The 19,861-nt window shown below is 35.5% G+C and overlaps 1 protein-coding gene across 1 annotated transcript in view; it reads right to left on the reverse strand.

Annotated features, from left to right (window-relative positions):
• The window catches only part of LOC141498966 (uncharacterized), a 263,553-nt gene that overhangs the window by 204,725 nt on the left and 38,967 nt on the right, over nt 1-19,861 (reverse strand). The window contains exons 2-4 of the mRNA XM_074201973.1: nt 7,112-7,246; nt 5,666-5,715; nt 2,864-2,963 (exon numbers count right to left, since the gene is read on the reverse strand). Coding sequence (XP_074058074.1) covers nt 2,864-2,963; nt 5,666-5,715; nt 7,112-7,150 — 189 coding nt within the window. The 5' untranslated portion in view covers nt 7,151-7,246. The remainder of the gene's footprint in view (nt 1-2,863; nt 2,964-5,665; nt 5,716-7,111; nt 7,247-19,861) is intronic.

Here is a 19,861-nt window from a genome sequence, read left to right on the forward strand (position 1 = left end):
CTTGGGCAAGTCACTTAACTCTATTGCCTTGCAAAAACTAAAAAAAAAAGGCTGATTTTTTTTGTTTTTTCTTTCTCTTTCACTCTCTTTTCCTCCCATCCTATTGCATGACTTACATAGTCAGAAAAGCAGACAGAATCTAGAACTAAATCCTCACCCTTCCCAGCAAAGGACATGTCAGATAGCTTTTGGTTTTTTAAAGTGTAAAACTTATCAAAAAACTTAACATTTATATCATGATTTTAAATTTTCAAAGTGTTTTGCCTATTTTTCTCTCATTTGATCCTCACAACCTGTGAGGCAGGTACAATTATTATCTCCTTTTTACAAAGGAGAAAATTGTGGCCAAGAGAAGTGATCATATAGTCAGTAAGTGTCTGAGGCAGGATTCCAACTCTGGTCTTTCTAAGAAGAAATCCAGCACAATTCTTCATGCAACCTTAATACAGATGGCTAGGGTCCAACCTAGGTACATTTCTTAGGGAACTGTTGTTAGATGTAAAAACTATCTCAATCAATAAGTAATGTGTAACTTTCTTGAAGATCTACCCAAAATACTTTAGGAAAGAGATAGTTTAATAATAATAATAATAATAGGAGTAATATCTATAAGACTAATAACAACAACAATAGCTTTTATTGTTTTAAATTTTGCAATGCTATTTTACAAATATTATCTCATCTTACCCTCACAAAAACCTTGGTAACTAAGGTCTAGCATTACCTCTATTTTACAGACGAGAAACCTGCGATACACATTTGCACCTTAATGTTACTCTCTTGTGAGTAGCAGACAGTTAACAAAGCGTTCAGTTCTTTTTGTTGTTTTGTTACATGATAAGGAGAAAAAGAACCAAAGGAGGCCCCTGGTAGCAATAAGGAGAAACAATCTCCTTTCCTGAGCTTGTAACCAGCTTGGGGAGAGCTCCATGCTCCATTGATCAGCAATGATGACCAGACTTAAGCTAAACTCTTGCTTGAACAATGGAGGAAGCTGTCAGAAGAGACCTGAACTGATAGCTAGCAGGAAGAAAGGAGGCCATACCATGCTGTCCAACTAAAACCAAATGAAACTTCAAACTGAAGGAGATATCTATCTACAGTGAATGACAGAGAAATATCTCCTAATCTTTCAAGCTTGAGGAAATGAGTGGTTTATTAGGAAGTACTAACTCATTTCCCCTTCCCAAAAAAGAAATCAAAGGAAAGTGGGATAGAGAGCTGAGTTTCACTATATAAAATAATAATTTAGTTTTTTAAGAAAAAAAAAAAGATGTTCAGGGGTGGCTAGATGGCGCAGTGGATAAAGCACCGGCCCTGGAGTCAGGAGTACCTGGGTTCAAATCTGGTCTCAGACACTTAATAATTACCTAGCTGTGTGGCCTTGGGCAAGCCACTTAACCCCGTTTGCCTTGCAAAAACCTAAAAAAAAAATCTTCAAAATGCTAAAAATGATCATAGCTATGAGAAATCTTTAATAAAGTAATACATGAGTTTGACCATCATTTCTGAAATGCTACAACTACAATAGTAGGTAAGGAAGCCATTAATAATTCTTAGGTGAGAGAGTAACATTAAATGCAGAGGTTAGAGATGTACATCAGTAGCATGCATCTGTAAAAGATATATGGTATAAAAAGGTAATCTAAACCTAATTTCTGTCAGACAGCTTTGCAATTTTTTTTCAATAATTGTCCTTGGATAGGGATTTCCTCCCTAGGTAATTTATGTTTTAGTGTTTATCAAAAATTGGGCTTTTGTATTCTTGTTTCTTATTTCTTCCTTGTCTATTCTCCTGATCATCTTTTATATTTTTAATTATGTATTCTATACATGTGCAATTTTATATGCAATTTTAGTCCTATATTATTATTTGGTTTTATACATATATATGTATACATATAAATATATATATATATATATATATATATATATATATATATATATATATATATATATATATATAAAGTGTATAGGTATACACCCAGAGATATATATATGTGTATAGGGCATGACTTTGCTGCACTCTTCCCTGGTCAAAACACAACTAGAATATGTCATTCATTTCAGAAAACCCCTTTTAGAACAATTGAGTGAAAATGGAATATATTCAGAGGAGACTAGCTATTTATGAGGAGGCATAAAACAAGTATTAGTTAAAGAAACTAAGGATATTCACTCTGGAGTTAACATATGATATACAATGATACATTTATATTTAGGTGTAACTAACTGCTGAGAAAATTTAATATAGCAATATGACCACAAGCAATAATTTCAATGGGTCTAATGTTTTGCTTAGTCATCTTAAGTGAAGTCATCAATATTCAAAGGGTGTTGACATTTTCATAAATTTGACTTTCCTTATATAGACATCATTGATGGTTATCATTTTTTCTCAAAGAGAATCAAAATGACATCTCTATATCAGAGTCTTGCATTGTGGCCAACCATGACTGATCAGGCCAATCAATTTGAGCCCAGAATTCTCTATCACAGGTCAGACACAAGTAGTTCATTAGAATACCTGGGGTGGATTCTCTAAACCTGAGCACCTCATTTTTCCTTTGAGCAACATATATACTTGGTAGCTAGATTATTCACAGATAAACGAAAAGGTGTATTTTTTTCTTATGATTTATAACATGTCATACAAACATGTCAGACTATCTAGATGCTAACTCTCTAGGTATATTTTCTATATACTTAAAATATTATCTGTGTAAGTTATCAGCAAACTGGTCTTAATAAAATAACTGTAAAAATATTTTTAAAGTTCCAAATTTTGCCTAAGAAGATTTTAGGAAAACAGAAGCTATTTTCTTTGTATTTTAAAGTGATTAGTTATTTCTTACTTGATTACCTGTCTCTGTAACTGCATGACTTGAGCTTTCAAAAGATTGATTCGCCTTTCATCAAAACATTCACTCTTTCCTTCTTCTATAAGCCATTCATACTGATTTCTAAAAAAATTAATACTTTATTTGAAATGTTACATCAAAACAATGATATTAACATAGTCAATAAAGGATGAAAAAAGGGTTAGAACATGTGTAGCTCTTCTTATGGCAAATGTAAGAAAAATATGTGTGCATTCACATAAGATTAAACACATTTATAAACCCATGAAATTCAAAGGAAAAGGGGGCATAGGAGTAGGAGGCATGTCTCTTAGGAGAAAGAAGCAATGAGGTACAAAGGTAGAAGACAAAGTAGGCAGAATTGCACAACATTATCTCAAAATGCAGAATGATGTGATAGAAAATACATCTGGATTGTTCTGCCTCTGATATATTACCTTAGGAAAATAATTTAATTTCTCTGGAACTCAGTTCCGTCACCTGTAAAATGAATACTATAATCTTTATATAATCTCTAAAGTTCCTTTCAACCCTAAATCAAACTCCCTAGGTACAGATATTAAGGAAAGGCAGACACAGAGAAAACTGCTAGTTTATTGCTTTGAGGACACCAATTGTAATATTCTGCATAATGCAAAGAATGTGTAAAATTAAAAAAGGAAGAAATCCAGTGAGGTCTTTTTCAATTCAATTCAATACTTCTTGCTGCTCAGTAGACATTCTAGAATCTATCCTTCACATGTCCAATTTTATATGTTCTCCTAGTGAGAGTCTTATATTATTACTTGATTATATATTATGTGTATATGTATATACATAGACATATGTAATATATATATACATATATATATATATATATATATATATATATATTATATCCACACAGTATTTAAAGCAAGGAAAGGAATGACTTTACTACATTCTGCCCTGGTCAATCCACCTCTAGAATGTCACTCATTTCAGGAAACCCCTCTTAGAAGAACTGAGTAAAACTGGAATGTCTTCAGAGGAGACCAACTACTAATGACAAGGAAATATAAAACCAAGCTATACATGCATTAGTTAAAGAAACTAGGGATGTGACATACAATGATACATTTATATTTAGGAGTGACTAGCTTCCAAGAAAATTTAAGATTGGAATAATGCTGACTTCTCTTCCCTTTTGCTGTTTCTGGGCAACAAGGAAAATCATTAGGGTGAGGGTTTGACTATGTATGGATTATGCATAAGTTAGACTCAAAGTTATTATATGAATCAACACTGATTACAAATTTTAAAAAAATGTTTTCCCATTGTATTTTGAACACTAACAATATATTAAATGAGATTCTAATATCTTTTTGTTTTTAAATGAGATTCTAATTTGAAGTTTCAATGGCTTGGTCATCCAGATGTGGCTATTGATGTATGTAAATGTGTGTATAAACACATACATCCTCACACACATATATACTTTGTAGAAGAGTGTCTGAATTTGTGGTAGTCCTGGTTTCTAGGATTCTATCTTTACTGACTTGTGTGTGTGTGTGTGTGTGTGTGTGTGTGTGTGTGTGTGTGTGTGTATATATATGTGTGTGTGTGTGTGTGTGTGTGTGTCTGTGTTAAATAAAGTTGTTTTTTGTTTAAAATAAATAAATGAGTCTAATGAATCTAAATAATTTTTTTAGGTTTTTGCAAGGCAAATGGGGTTAAGTGGCTTGCCCAAGGCCACACAGCTAGGTAATTATTAAGCGTCTGAGACCAGATTTGAACCCAGGTACTCCTGACTCCAAGGCCGGTGCTTTATCCACTACGCCACCTAGCTGCCCCTGAATCTAAATAAATTTAAAACATTCACATGAATTGTTCCTAAATTCTGATATATATATATATATATAAACATATTTCTATCTTCAAATAATTTATTCAGGCCTATTTAAATATTTATAATTATAAATCAATTTACGAGAAAGACTTTCTAATAAAAGGGTGATAGAAAAATGATGATTACAAGGAAAGAAAAAGAAAAATAGCAACAGCCAAATACTATCCAGAGAGTCAGGAAAACCTGTTTTCTAGTGCCTGCCTATCCACTAGATAATGTGACCATCACTAGATCAGTCAGTCCTGTTCTCTTCACCTCTATTCCTTCATTTATAAAATAAGAGAACTGAAGTGAGTTCTATGATACTTTTCAGCTTTCATCTTGGTGACTATGATTTCTTGTTTCTTAAAGAGTCATTGACAAGTGACTCCAAAGCTTTGGAGAAGCTTTCCATTCATAAATGCCTTCTTTCCATTCAGAAAACTAGGTTATGTTTCTCTGAATAAATATAAGAACATGAAATAACGGAAACAAATTTTTGGGGGGGAAAGGGTCTGGATACAGCAAACGTTGCTCTTTCATTCTGAGAGAAAGGAAAAAAATTAAGCTAGAATGGTTTGGTTAAATCCCTGTAATCTTCATCTGACCTCTGTAAAGGTAAGTAGTTCTAAAGTTATGGAAATTTCTAGTTATCACAAATTGGTCATCCCTAATTGGTTAAAATAATCTAGCATTTTAAATAGCATTATAAAGACATTTTGTTTGTACAGTGTTTCTAAGTTTTCTATGTTACATATGTAATCAGAACTTCATATCAATTTAATTGTTCATTTTAATAAATTTTACCTTCAAAAAATAAGCATATAAGCAGACTTCTAGGGAAGAAGGACTGAATATCTTTCCCACTGTTGGCTATAATTTATAGTTAAGAATTGGATTAAACACTCTATTTTGTGGCTTAAAGTAATCACTAAGCTATACTAACATATTTCAGTACCTCAAAACTTTTAGCTCACATTTTAATTTGGAATTTTCCTCCAGGATTTTCTAAAAAAAAAAGAAGAAAAAAATTCAATGAAAACAATTCTTATTTCTTAAATAAAAAATATTAATTTGTAATTAGCTGTAAAGATATAAATTTTTTAACAACTTTAAATAGCTTCCCTACAAGGAGCTCAAATTATTTTATGATGAACTTTTAACAATGAGCTAATCTTCACTATATATCCAGAAGATCTATGTTGTGCCAGGGACTAGAGCCATGTCTATGACTGGAGAGTCAAGGTCAGAAAGTAAACTCAATTCACCAAGTAAGTGTGAGTTGTATAATAGATACAATTCAAGAGCGCCTTTAAAAAGTAATGATTAGGTTGGACAGTAGTCAAAACCAATCCAGAATTAATATTACAAGTTAAAAAGAGGTAGGAAATATGCCAACAGCATTGGTATAATATAAACAGGCCAGCTGGCTTGACAAATATATTCAAGTCCTATGTCTCTTATTATAGAAAAGATAACCAATTAATCTAGACTGAGAAGAGACTAGGAAAACAGTAAGAATTCATCAAATCAGATTCTATAGTCAACAAAGATACATTTGGTGAGGCCCTACATATCAGAATCTCTGATTTATGGAAAAGGAGATTTAAGCATTAAGCACATTAAAAGTTGTCCAAAATGATAAAAATAATTTAATAGTGAATCAAAGCATAGGACTGATTCTCAATATTGTACTTCATTGATTTATTAGACGATTTACTCTCCCCCTCCAATTATCAATAATTTCTTCATAATACTCAAAAGGCATTAAATATCTTCCAAAAAGCATTAAGTTGATAATTTTTCAAAAAGATTGCCTATGGGGTGCCTAGGTGGCACAGTGGATAGAAGTGGATAGACCACTGACTCTGGAGTCAGGAATACCTGAGTTCAAATCTGGCCTCAGACACTTAATAATTACCTAGCTGTGTGGCTTGGGCAAGCCACTTAACCCCATTGCCTTGCAAAAAAACCTAAAAAAAAAAAAGAAAAAGATTGCCTAATTTATAGGTGATAACATATAGAGAAAACAAATTAATTTCAGAGGCTTTGGGGGGGAAAGGGTGATTTTGACTAAGTTTTGTTATATTCGTAATTCCAAAAAAATTCAATTCTCCACCATTCAATTTTATATTCAATATGTCAATTAGAAAAAGTTTCACAACCCAAAGTGAAGCTGTCTTCAATTGTCACAGGGCACTCAAATGATCTGATTGAAGGGTATCATACTGGGTGGTCTACTTAGAGCTCTCTAGATATGTTACTGTTATGTCCAAGGTATTGTTATTAATTATTTAAGTTGCATTCAAGGTTGTTAAATAGGAATCTTGATCAACAGCCATTTAAGTTGACAACTATCAGACTGTTTTTAGCAAATGATTGGGAAGTAAAGATATGTTTATACCTTTTTGTCATATTCTGTAAACTTCCTATTTGAAGACATTGAAGATTCTCTTAATCTAGTTTACTGTAGAATCTTGAGAGCAAGAGTCAGTTGAGAATGGACTGTTCCAGGATTCCAGCAAAAGTGCTTTTCATCCTTTAAAATATAAAACAAGAAAACTTTGCAATGTATCCTAGTAACCCTAACCTCACCCATGAAGTTTTAATCTCAGAAATTGCTTAAGATGAACATCTCCTCTTATCTATTCTACCCAAACACGCCCTTTGTGATAGATATAATGACTCAACCATGTAAATAAAGGTTCAAAACTAGTAGATAAAAGGATCAGAAAAAATTTGGCCAGGTTTTTTGTTTATAGTAGATTTGTTTAGAGTTAGTTGAGATAGACAGACAGACAGATAGACAAACACAGAGATTCCTACAGGGTGAGCAATACATTAAATGAGAAAAATGGGGATTCCAGTAATAAGGAGTGCTGGTATAGAACGATGTAAGAATTCAACTAGATGGGTGGAACCAAGATGGCAACTGGAAAGCAGCATTTCTTAGAAACTCCTTCCCCAAAAAACTCCAAAAGCCATCAAATTATTGACTCTAGCCAAAATTTAGAGGGGGCAAAACCCACAGAAAGGCTGAGTGATGATGTCCCAGTCCAAGATAACTTAGAAATTCCTCAGGAAAAGCATGTTTCATTGGGATCAGGGTTTGGGGAAAAAGTCTGTGAGGATCACCAGGAACAGCTTGAAGGGGCAGTGAGAGAACTCTACTGTACCAGAATGAGTGTCATGTGAGGAGCACCAGTCTCAGAGCAACCCTGTAAGTGAGAACCTGTAGTGGGAATCAGGGAAGCCAGCATTTACCTCCAGAACACAGCCCACAGATGATAAGGGGGTCAGGGGAGATTGAAGAAATCTCTCTGTTCTCCCTGGGGTAGAACTCTGCTGTTTGCCCACACTCAGATTCAGATTGCAATTTGGCCTTCCATACTAGGATAGCCAAGCAGGAACTCTCCTCACAGCTTCAGGGCAGAGAGGAGTTCCTATGGTCATCTACATATTAAAGCATAGGCAAGAGAGCATAAGACCTTGGAGGATTAAAAGTCCCAGTGGGGTGTCCCAAAAAACACCCAAAGCCTTGGAAGTGCAGTTTAGGCCAAATGGGGAAAAAAAAGCAAATAAGGAGAAGAATGACTTAAAAAGCAGAATTGGTCAGCTGGAACAGGAGATTAAAAAAACTCTCTGAAGGAAATGACAGCTTCAAATGCAGAATGAAACTAAAGGAAACTGATGACTTTGCGAGAAATCAGGAAGAAATAAAACTGTACCAAAAAAATTAGAAGAAAATGTGAAATATCTCATTGGAAAAAACAGCTGACCTCAAAAACAGATCCAGAAGAAATAATTTAAAGATGATTGGGCAATCTGACAGTCATGATCTAGGATAGGATGGCACAGTAGAAAGAGTGATGAACTTAAAGATTTTAGTTCAAATCCCAACTCTGCCACTTACTTTATATGGGTAGCCCTTAGGTATGTTAAACATCTAGCTTCAACTGCTGGAATTTCCTTCTACATTCCAGAACTCTCTGGCTCCCAAAATAATCCATTTAGCCAAAACATCTTTCCCTACATTTTCTTGACACAAGAAATTTTTAAGGAAAAATGTAAAACCATTCTTTTTAGATGGCATGGATACATCATTAACCATATGATAACAAATAATAATTCAAATTTCTATGTGTTCTCCCAACAATGATCTGAGGTATTAAAGTACAAGTATTACTTTCTTTAGTATATTATGGACAAGGAAGATATGCTTCAAAGGGATGATATCCATTTAACTTTTAGTGGAAAAAAGACTGAGAAAAAAAAGATCAGAACTCAAGAGAAATGATAAGGGACTGTGAAAGTGAAAATAAAGGATATTAGAAAGATTTTGAAATTATGAAGAAGGTGAGAGAATGAAACTGGAAGGGTAAATTTGGGAGAAATTCAAGATAGAATGAAAGAATAAAGGGAATTGACCTGAAGCAGTTGAGTTAAAGAGACAAAAGAACCAGAGCAGAAAGACCTGAGGGGGGGAAAGGGTGCAAAGAAGAAATAAAATGTAACTGTAGTTATGACAAGTTATGAGGAATGAAGAAAGAAATTTTTAGAATCTGTGGAAAACTCAAGGAAAAGTATTCAAGGAGGATGATTCAATGAAAAACAAAACATAGTTGGTAAAACTAAATGTGGTTGGGAAAAGAATTGTTTAGCGTGGTTGTTAAGATGCAGTTCCAAGGTTTAGTTTGTCAAAGAGGTTTCCAAAAGAGTTACTAGGAAAAAGTCGAAGCAAGCATGGAAGTCAAGAAGAATTGGGCAGCAAGTTTCACAGGGTCTATGAAGCCTGTATTCTTGACAGGATCAAGTTCTTTAAATTCAAAATGGAGTTGCCTCCCTCCCAGAAGGAAGTTTGAAAGAGTTCAGAGATTGTTTCTCCATTCTCCAAATTACTCAACATAATGACATGTCCCCATCAAATAAAGAAAGGATTCTAAGGGAGGGGGGGGTAAGAAAATAGAACTTACAAGACAGAGGAAAATCTTGACCTGTGTTGGAGAACGAAAGAATATTACAAAGAGGAAAAGGGGAAGTATAAACACAGCCTCTTCTTGGAGGAACAATGTTTTAGCAGCAGCTCAGTGGCACAGTGGCTGAAGCAACAGACCTGGAGTCAGAAAGATTCATCTTACTGAGTTCTAATGTAGTCTGACATTTACTAGCTGTGTGACTCTGGGCAAGTCACTTAATGCTACTTCCCTCAGTGTCCTCATCCATAAAGTGAGCTGGGGAAGTAAATGACAAACCACTACAGTATGTTTGCCAAGACAACCCCAAATGATGTCATGAAGAGTTGAACAAGACCAAACAACAATATCATCCCTGGAAGACAGGTGTTTTTAGCTCTTCTGGAAAAGAAAGTTGCACTTCTTAGGACAAAATAATTGCTTTCCCTTGAAAGAATGATGAAGTAGATCTGTAGGTACTGATCCACTGCAAGTCAGAAGAAGAAATGAGGAAATCTGGCAGTTCCTGACTACCTGTTGACAGTCACTGAAGCACCTACAGATCAATTCAAAAACAATAGTGGAATCAGCCTTCCCTACAAAATCTAAAAGGTCTGCTAAACTAAATCTCTCCATGGAGATTTATATGTACACCAAGAATACTTATTATCTGAAGGCACCTGAGAAGCATTGCAAAGATTATAATATTTTAAGCATTAAAACTGAAAGGCCTTTGTCCTCCTTCAACACCATAATGAGTCAGGAACCAGGTGGTAGCCAGCACCTGATTCAACAGCTCCTTCCTATACTATAGCTTGGAAAATAAAGAGGAGAAAAAAATCATCTCCACAAAAAGATCACAACTGAAAATGACTCAGTGCTTTTTCACATTCTGGAAACAAACCATAATTGTGGACACAGTGACTTCTACATGAAAAAGCCTGGAAAAGGAAACAAAAAGAAAGAGAGTTCTGTATCAATTTCAAAAAAAGATGTTAGGTTTTTTTGAATGATTGCTAAATAACACTGCTAAATACGAAGGTCTAAGGTGAATAAATAAATTTACAACATTTATAAGAGTTATCTACTGGGTGCCAGACATTGTGCTAAATATTAGAACTATAAATACAGACTGTCCCTGTCCTCAAAGACTTTATATTACAAAGGAGAAACAATATGTGCAGAGAAAAGGAAATTAAAAACAAAAGATATACAAAATATTCCTTGAAATAGACACAAACACACTTGGGTATAGGATAGGTTTCTGGAAGAAAACTGGAGAAGAGATTTGAAGGATAGCAGAAATTCTAAGGGATAGATGAAAGGAGGGAGTACATGTATGAAAGAGAAGCAGAGAATGGAGAATAGAAAGGACAGTACAGTGATACACAAAATGCCTTAAGAGATAGATGGGCTAAAGCTATACTATGAAGGGCTTTAAAAGTCAAGCAGAGAATTAGCAATTTTTCCTAGAGGAATTTAGTCACGAATATTTCACAACATGAAAGGATCATAGATCAGATATCTGTGCTTGAGGAATAACAATTTGACAAATATTAAAGATATATTGGAGAGGGTAGAATCAGAAAGGGTAAGCTAAAAATGGGAAAGACCAAGGAGGAAGGGATGGAGGCAACATAAAACAAGTAAAGAAATGAGTGCATAGAAAGAAGGGCATGAACTTAGGAGATATTGTGAATAAAGATACAGAAAATAATTAGGCATGGGGGAAGGTACTGAAAAGAGTTGAGAATCAGAAGTGAGTAAGGTGACTAAAAGGTAAAACTCCTAAAGGAAAGAAGGAAGTTAAGAAAAATTTTTGGGAGGAAAAGGAAATGAGGAGCAGAAAAGCAAGTAAAGACTTGCTAAAACGCGACTTTCCCCCCACATTTTCTTTCTGAATACAGAGAGAGCAAAAAGCCATTATTAGGCAACCGACAAAGAGGAAAATGTATAAACATATCAAGAGCAAATTTGTTTTGGAAGTGACAGAAGTGAAAATCTTAAGATGATTTGTTTCTTCTGGTCAAATGTTGGCAATGTGACCCTGTATACTCAAGTGAGTAAGATGTTTCATCTTCTTCCAACACTCCTATCCATCCAGGATCTGGTCCATGAGGGCACTCCCTCTATTGGTGCTACTGGTCACCCAACTCTCCTGACTCTTCCTCTGTGATTCATTTGGCTGGTCTCTCATAGAGGTGCTCCACAGACAGCAATCTATGGTGCTAGAGGCTTTTCTCTGCTTCTCACGCTCTGTGGCTACTGGTCCATTGAGGATGCCCTGTTTTTCTTCCTCCCCAATGCTACTCCCTCACGGTGAGCCTTTTCCCACTACTTCCACCGCTTCACTGGTCATCCATGGAAATGGTCCTACTTTTGCCCACTTTTGCCTGAGCTCTGCCCACTACCTACCCAGGGCTGCAATCAATGTGTTTTGCCCAGACTTTGACCATGGGGAGGATTCCTGGGAAGACACTTTTTTGAAAAGATGATCACTTTTTTCTCACGATGGATAAGCTTGAAGGGAGAAGGGTCTTGGGTGTCCTTGGGTGACAGAGAGGGCCTGAGTAGAGATGGACCCAGAGAATGCTTGGGCTGGAAGCAGAGCTGAAGGCACAACAAGATCAAGGCTGGAGGTAGTAGGAGCTGGGTAGCCCTGATGACTTCACACCTTGGAGAAAAGGGGGGGGGTCAGGTGCCTGTGTATGGAGGGGGAACTAGGAGAAGGGTGAAGGGTGGAGGGGCCATTCAGTGTGCTAAGGGTATAAAAGGGGCCTGGGTGGAGAGGACTCCAACTTTCCTTCAGCTGCAAGGCCAGCTACCTGCAGAGCAGAGAGACTGTTGGAAGTGTCCCAAAAGAAGAGAGTTAGAAACATGGCCTAAAGGCTGGTTGAAGAGCTTCAGAACGAACTCATGTGCTCCATCTGCAGAGAGTACTTCACAAGCCCAGTATCCATCGAGTGTGGTCACAGCTTTTGCCGTTGGTGGCTGCTCAGGAGCTGGCAGGAAGCCTCCAGCCCTTTCTCCTGCCCAGAGTGTAAGACAAGTCTCCCAGGCCAGAGATTTCCCCCTCAATGGGCATTGCCAAACGCCTAGAAACCCTGCACTCTGCAGGCCAGCAGGGCTGTAAGACACACAAGAAAGTGCACAAACACTTCTGTGAGGACGACCTCACACCAATCTGTGTATCCTGTGCTGAATCCCATGAGCAGAAGGCTCATACACTCCATTCCATACTGGTGCTGCTGAGGAAGGCAGGGAGAAGCTCCAAGAAAGCCTGAGAGGTTTGTGAAGAAAAAGTGAGCATGTGGTGCAAGAGATGGCCAATGAGAGGCTGAGACTGGCACTGTTGGAGGATGAGCTGTGGACTCAAAGGGCAACAATTTCTGCTGAATTCCATAAAGTACAGAGGTTTCGGGAAGAGGAGGAAAAATAAGTACCTATCCCTTCTAGGGAGGTAGGGAAGGGCCAATCGGAAAGGCCTGAAGAGGAGAATCCAGGGACCTGAGGAAGAGGATCACAGAATCCATGGAGCTCTGCCAAAAAGTGGATGTGGACTTGCTCCATCTGAGGAAAGGCGTCCTAAGCTCCAGAAGGAAATCAATGCATTCCTTATCAACACAATTGTTTGTCCCATCCCTGCAATGACAGAAATGCTCTTGAAATGTCAAGTGCATGTGACTCTGGATGTTGCCACGGCCAGTCCGGGTCTCATCATCTCTGAAGATCTCAGGACTATGAGATATGGAGGCGCACGGGGGACATGCCCCTCGGCAGTGGCTGGGTGAGTGATTTTGCCCACGCTCCTGCTGCTATTCAGTCAAATTTCATCCCAAATCTCTATACTAATAGGTCTTCTAAAAAGTTAATCACATACTTCAAGAAGCAAATGGAAATTCAAAATTTATCAGCACTTGTTACTCATGAACATTTATTTATATCTTGCTGCTGGTCTTAATGTTTTCACATCATCTATTTCTGCTGATAACCTCTTTTTTTGGAGAAGTTAGTATACTTTGTAACCATAAACTGCATTGTAAAAGCAAAAACATTCTGCTATACCTGGGCATTTTTTTTCAAAAGAAATTCGTCCAGAGAAAAGCAGATTTTGTTCAATCTCTGAGACAAGTAACAGTGCTTTAGAATTTTTTTAAATATACACATCCCAACGCATATTTCATTTTCCAGATAAAAAGCAGAAAATGTGTCCCAGTTGAGTAAAACTGAAAATTTGTTCTTTTAAATTTGATAGAATTTATTTGGAAAATTGAAATATCAGTATTATCAAGGGAAATGAAGATGGGACAAAGACTTAATCCTGTATTTCAAAGTGACAATCTTCAAAATTATCTGGTATTGAAGTAGTTCAATGGGAAAGACTAAACAAGGGTAAATAAGAAACAATGGAATTCAATAACAGTTCAAGTTGTAAAACTATTTCTGGAAGAACTATTAGTTTTTTATTTTTTAATGGTTCTAGATTAATTTTATATTATTACAATAAATTTTTTATAAGAGTAAACATAAATCCCTTCCCCACCAAGATGAGAAACCTCAAGAATAGTAAGAGAAAAAAAATGTACTTCAGTCTGTGTTCAGATTCCAATGTCTCTGTCTCTGGGGTAAGTTGCTTTCTTTATCTTAAGTCCACCAGAGAAGTTGCTTCAATATTTTCCCACAGTTCCTCTTACTAGTTGTATTTCCCTCCACTCTGTTCCTCCCCATGCTCATTCTATTCTCTCTCTCTCCTTTCATCTGGATCTGTCCAAAAGTGTGTTGTATCTGTGTATCCTCTCCCTCAATCTTCCCTCTCTTCTAGCTCCTATTCCCCATTTCCTTTCCCCCATTCCCCCTTATCCCATCCCTTTTTTCTCTTTTTTCTCTAGGGTAAGATAGATTTCTATATACAAATTTGTTTTTAAATTAAGATTCCTAACCCTTATTTGATGATAAGGTGTCTATATTTCTTCACAAATATTCAAACTTTCATTAAATGGAATCATATTTTTACAAAAGAATTGATGTATATAACATCTGATCCCTCAGAAATAATCTTAATATAACTCTTATTTTTACTACAGACACAATTTAAAGATGTCCCCATTAGATAACTAGATTGACATCTGGACTAGATTCTTCATTCTCTAGCTCTCACAGACTTGAAATTCTAACCTTAGAGATAATAAAGTCTAGCTTCCTCAATTTACAGAAGAAAAAAGTAAAGATCACTCTTTCAAGTCTATATAGAAAGCCAGGTCTAGAGTCTAGTCTTGTAGCTCCTAATCTACATTATTTTGCAATAAATCACAAAAGAGAATTCCCCACCTAGAAATTAAATCTGAACCAACTTCTCTGGTGGACTTATGACAAAGAAAGCAACTCAATTTCTTTCAGTTTCATTAACACAATTTGTTTCTGAACATAAAATATTATACAGGATATATGAAAATATAGAGAAATACAAAAGCAAAATGTAGCTTGGTATAGTCTCAGAAGTATAAATCAGGTTCCAGGAGCATAGCTCTTGAGCTTAAAGAGATCATAGAGATCATCTAGTCTAACATTTATTTTATAGGTGAAAGCATGAATTAAAAAATATTAAGTACTTTCTATATGACAATCTAAACAGAATCTCAGTATTTCATATAAGCAATAGAATTATGTGCTTTATCATATAACATTTCAGTCCTTGAACTCAGAAATAGTTCAATAAAATAGCTATTCTTAAGTGAAGGGAAACTGACCATGTGTAGGTCTGGTCATAAGAGAATTTTTGGCCCAACGTTATTACCATTAGCTTTAATTTAAAAAAAAAAAGGAAGCATGTATTTAGCTAGGATTCCTAAAATCAAGCTGAATCATCAAACTTTGACAAATAATTTATAGGTTAGTGATGAGTGATCATATTGGGACTAGCTATTGGTGTTTACAGAACAGTTTGTTATTTTACAAGCCCTTTCTGCTATCTGTACTTTGATGTATAATTCATTACCTTCCCTTCATCAAAATTCTATTGTGGCCCTCATGCTTATGTAACTAAACTCAATATAACGTTGCAGAAACTATTGCTCAGGACCCACTGGCTCTATATATTCTAAACACATAATAAATCAGCTTTTACATGTTTTTTCATGCTAATAAGTATTAATGATAGTAGTATCTATTAATAGATCCTTAACTAATTTTTGCATTAATATGCTGACTCTCCTTTTAGCTGTCATCTTAAATATTCTGTATGTGGAAACTGCTCACAGGAAAAAATACTATTTGAAGTATGAAGGGAAAAGAATTGACATCTGGACCAGATTCTTCATTCTCTAGATCTCACAGACATGAAATTCTAACCTTAGAGATAAATAAAGTCTACCTTCCTCAATTTATAGAAGAAAAAAGTAAAGACCACTCTTTCAAGTCTACACAGAAAGCCAGGTCTAGAGTCTAGTCTTGTAGCTCCTAATCTACATTATTTTGCAATAAATCACAAAAGAGAATTTCCTATGTAGAAATCAAATCTGCACCAATAAGTATGTTAGCTTGCATTTGAACAGGGGTTCTTTATCTGGGTTGGATTTCAGGGAATCCAAGAAACTGGATAGGGGAAAAATATCTTTATTTCAATATAATTCCTTTGCATACTATGAATTTTATTTTATATATTTAAAAACCACTATTCTGAGAAGGCAAAAAGAGTGGGCTTTTCTTCATCTCAAAATTCTTTGACATAATCTCTATAATATGCCTTTTCCTTCTTTTCCCCAGTCTTTGATAAGAAGATGATCCCTCTCCTTGCCAAGGCAAATGCTTTGAAATGAACTCTTGAATTTCATCAATCAAAAAATGAACCACACAAAAAACCCAAATATTTGTTAAACACATGTATATTAGGCATCACCCTAAGTCCCAGTACTCACAAGAAGTGAGTGCATATAATATCTCTTTTTTCTCTAGTACTGCAATTTCCATTATATCATTATTTTTCCTCTAATTTTGAACCTCACCTTATATCAACTGGTTCCTTTCCAGAATAAGGTGATCACTGGAAATCTTATCACCATTTAAAATGTCTCAATTTTTTATTTTTAGCGCCTTCTCAGCTCCCTGAGTTATCTCTCCCTCTGACTATAGGGCTAGAGAACAGAGCAATAAACTCCTTCCCAAATCTGTCTTAATAGAATGCTCAGAATTACTCTTGACTTTCCATTATCTGCTGGGCTTGGTTTTGGCTCAGTACTCCTCCTTTTTTTTCTGTTTCCTTTTGCATATTGTCTTCTTCCCCTCTTGAGATCAGGTATGAGCTTCTTTTTTCTTATTTGAATCCTAAGTTTAGTAAGTAGTAGGTTATAGATGTTTAAGAAATGTTTGTTGCATGGAATTTTCATGATTTCTTGATGACTTCAAGCATGTTCAACTTCCATATCCTTAAAAAAACAAACAAAAAAAATCTCTAAACTAGGACCTGCCATCCTCCTCAAACTATCTTTCCTCCATTTCCCAGTCAAACTCCTAGAAAAATTGGTCTGTATTTAGCCCTCCACTTCTTTTTTCCTCTAATTCCCTCCTCAACTTTTTGCAAATGTGGGTTCCAACCTCATCACTCAGATGACATTTCTTTCTTTAATGCTTCTTAACTGCCAAAGTCAATGATTTTTTTCTCAGTCCTCATTTTTCTAAATCCATCTCTTTCATTTGATATCGCTAATTAGAATATCCTCCTGGAAATTATTTTTTCTCTAGATTTCTGACACTACTTTCTTCTGATTCATCCATCTGTCCAATGTTCCTCAATCTCCTTTGTTAGTTCAGCATTAGTCTCACATGTAGGAGTTCCCCGAAGTTCTATTCAAAGTCCTATTCTCTGCTATCTGAACACAATTTCTTAATAATCATCTCTATGCCAATGTCTCATATTTAAATGCCCAACTTATCTCTTCCCTAAGCTTCACAATAACCAGGGACAACTCAAACTCAAAAAGTCCAAAATGGAAGTCATTCTTTTCCCCCCTAAAATCTTCTCTTCTATATTTCCCTAATTCTACTGAAGGCACCACCATTTTTTCCTGCCTTTGAAGTTCACAACATTGATTTTAATTTACCATCCTTATTCTAAGCATCAAACAGTTGCCATATTTGCCATTTTTATCTTCAGATCATTTCTTACACTGTAGTCTTAATTCAGACCCCAATCAAATCCTATTTATATTACTGAAATATCCTCCTAATTGGTCTCCCTACCTTAGGCTTCTTCCTACTCTAATCTCCAAAACACCCTGCTGCCAAATTGATTTTCCTTGAACACATATCTGGCCCCAGCAGACCCATATTCAGTGAACTAGAGTGGTTTCTATGAAAAAATTTGAATTCCTATATTTAACTTTTTAAAAGACCATCATAACTTGGCCCAGTTTATTTGTCCAAACTCACAGCTCCTTAGTAACTATACTAAGTTCTTGTATTTATAGCCCTAACACCAAGCACAGTAGTAGGCATGTGGGGGGTATCTAAGGAAAATCTGTTGATTGATTAATGTGGTATTTGCTTCAATTTAAATATGAGCTCCTTGAGAATAGGGTCAGTTTTTTTTTCTTTTTGTGTGTCTCCAATAATTAGCACAATGCCTCACATATAGTAAGTACTTAATTTTTTTTATCCATTCTCATTTTCTTTAGAGAACAGCATTGAATTTCATGTTTCCCTTTCTTAGCACTGGTTATAAATCATGATGGAAATGTACTTTCTCTTTATATCCATCTCCTAGAATCCCATGTTTACTTTCAGTTCAAGATTGACTTCAAAACCCTACTTTTTATTTCCCCTCCCCAGGACAAAGTGCCATCCCTCCCAAAATTCAATCAATTACAGACATTCATGAAGCCTTAGTATGTATCAGTGTTCTAAGTCCTAGAGATACCAAAACAAAAATGAAACCCCCCCCTGCTGTCCTCTTTGCTCAGCTTTATGCCTTTAAGGCCTTCTTCTTATCTTATTGCTATTGCTACATTCTTAGAACTATAGCAAATAAGATCAGGAAAAGGGTGCATCCTTACTTTACCCCTGTATTTCCTAAAAAGAAGCTTCTAATATAGTCACCTATTACATATAATACTTGCTTTTGGCTTAATATAATTTTATCACATTAAAGGTAGATTTCTTTATACCTCTATTTTGTAGGATTTTTTAGCATAATTGTTACACTTTGTCAAAAGCCTTTTTTTGCATTTGTTGATATGATCATGTGATTTAGATGTTTTATTTTTAACATGCTTAAGTAGCCTATTTTCCTAATGTTGAATTATTCTTACATGCCTGGTATGAATCCAGCTTGATTATAATTAAATAGATTAATTGCCTGGATTTTATTTAAAATTCTGAATCAATATTCATCTATGATATTGACCATAGTTTCATAACTTTGCTTTCTTTTTCTTCCCTATATTAGGTATTAGGATAGTTGTCTCATAAAAGGAATTTGGTATAACACTTTCTTTGTCATTTTTTTTTAGGTTTTTTGCAAGGCAAATGAGGTTAAATGGCTTGCCCAAGGCCACACAGCTAGGTAATTAGTAAGTGTTTGAGACCGGATTTGTACCCAGGTACTCCTGACTCCAGGGCCGGTGCTTTATCCACTGCACCACCTAGCTGCCCCTTCTTTGTCATTTTTTAAGAATAACTTGTGTAGTATTATATTGGTACTATTTATCCTTTAACAGTTTAATTGAATTCTCCTTTAAATACATCAAGAGTATGGAATGCTAATCAATACTCCCAAAAGCTTGCATTTTTTTAAATTAAAGATTTTATTTATTTTGAGTTTTACAATTTTTCCCTTAATCTTACTTCCCCCTCCAACCCCCACAAAAGTCAATTTGTCAGTCTTTACATTGTTTCCATGGTATACATAGATCCAAATTGAGTGTGATGAGAGAGAAATCATATCCTTAAGGAAAAAAACATAAAGTATAAGAGATAGCAAGATCAGACAATTAAGATATCAGGTTTTTCTTTTTCTAAATTTAAGGTAATAGTCCTGGGACTTTGGTCAAACTCCACAGTTGTTTCTCTGGATACAGATGGTATTCTCCATTTGAGAGAGCCCCAAATTGTCCCTGAGTATTGTACTGATGGAATGAGCAAGTCCATCAAGGTTGATCATCACCCCCATGTTGCTGTTAGGATTTTTCTGGTTCTGCTCATCTCACTCA

Source organism: Macrotis lagotis, chromosome X (genome assembly GCF_037893015.1).
Source record: "Macrotis lagotis isolate mMagLag1 chromosome X, bilby.v1.9.chrom.fasta, whole genome shotgun sequence".
In the NCBI taxonomy this organism is placed as follows: domain Eukaryota; kingdom Metazoa; phylum Chordata; class Mammalia; order Peramelemorphia; family Peramelidae; genus Macrotis; species Macrotis lagotis.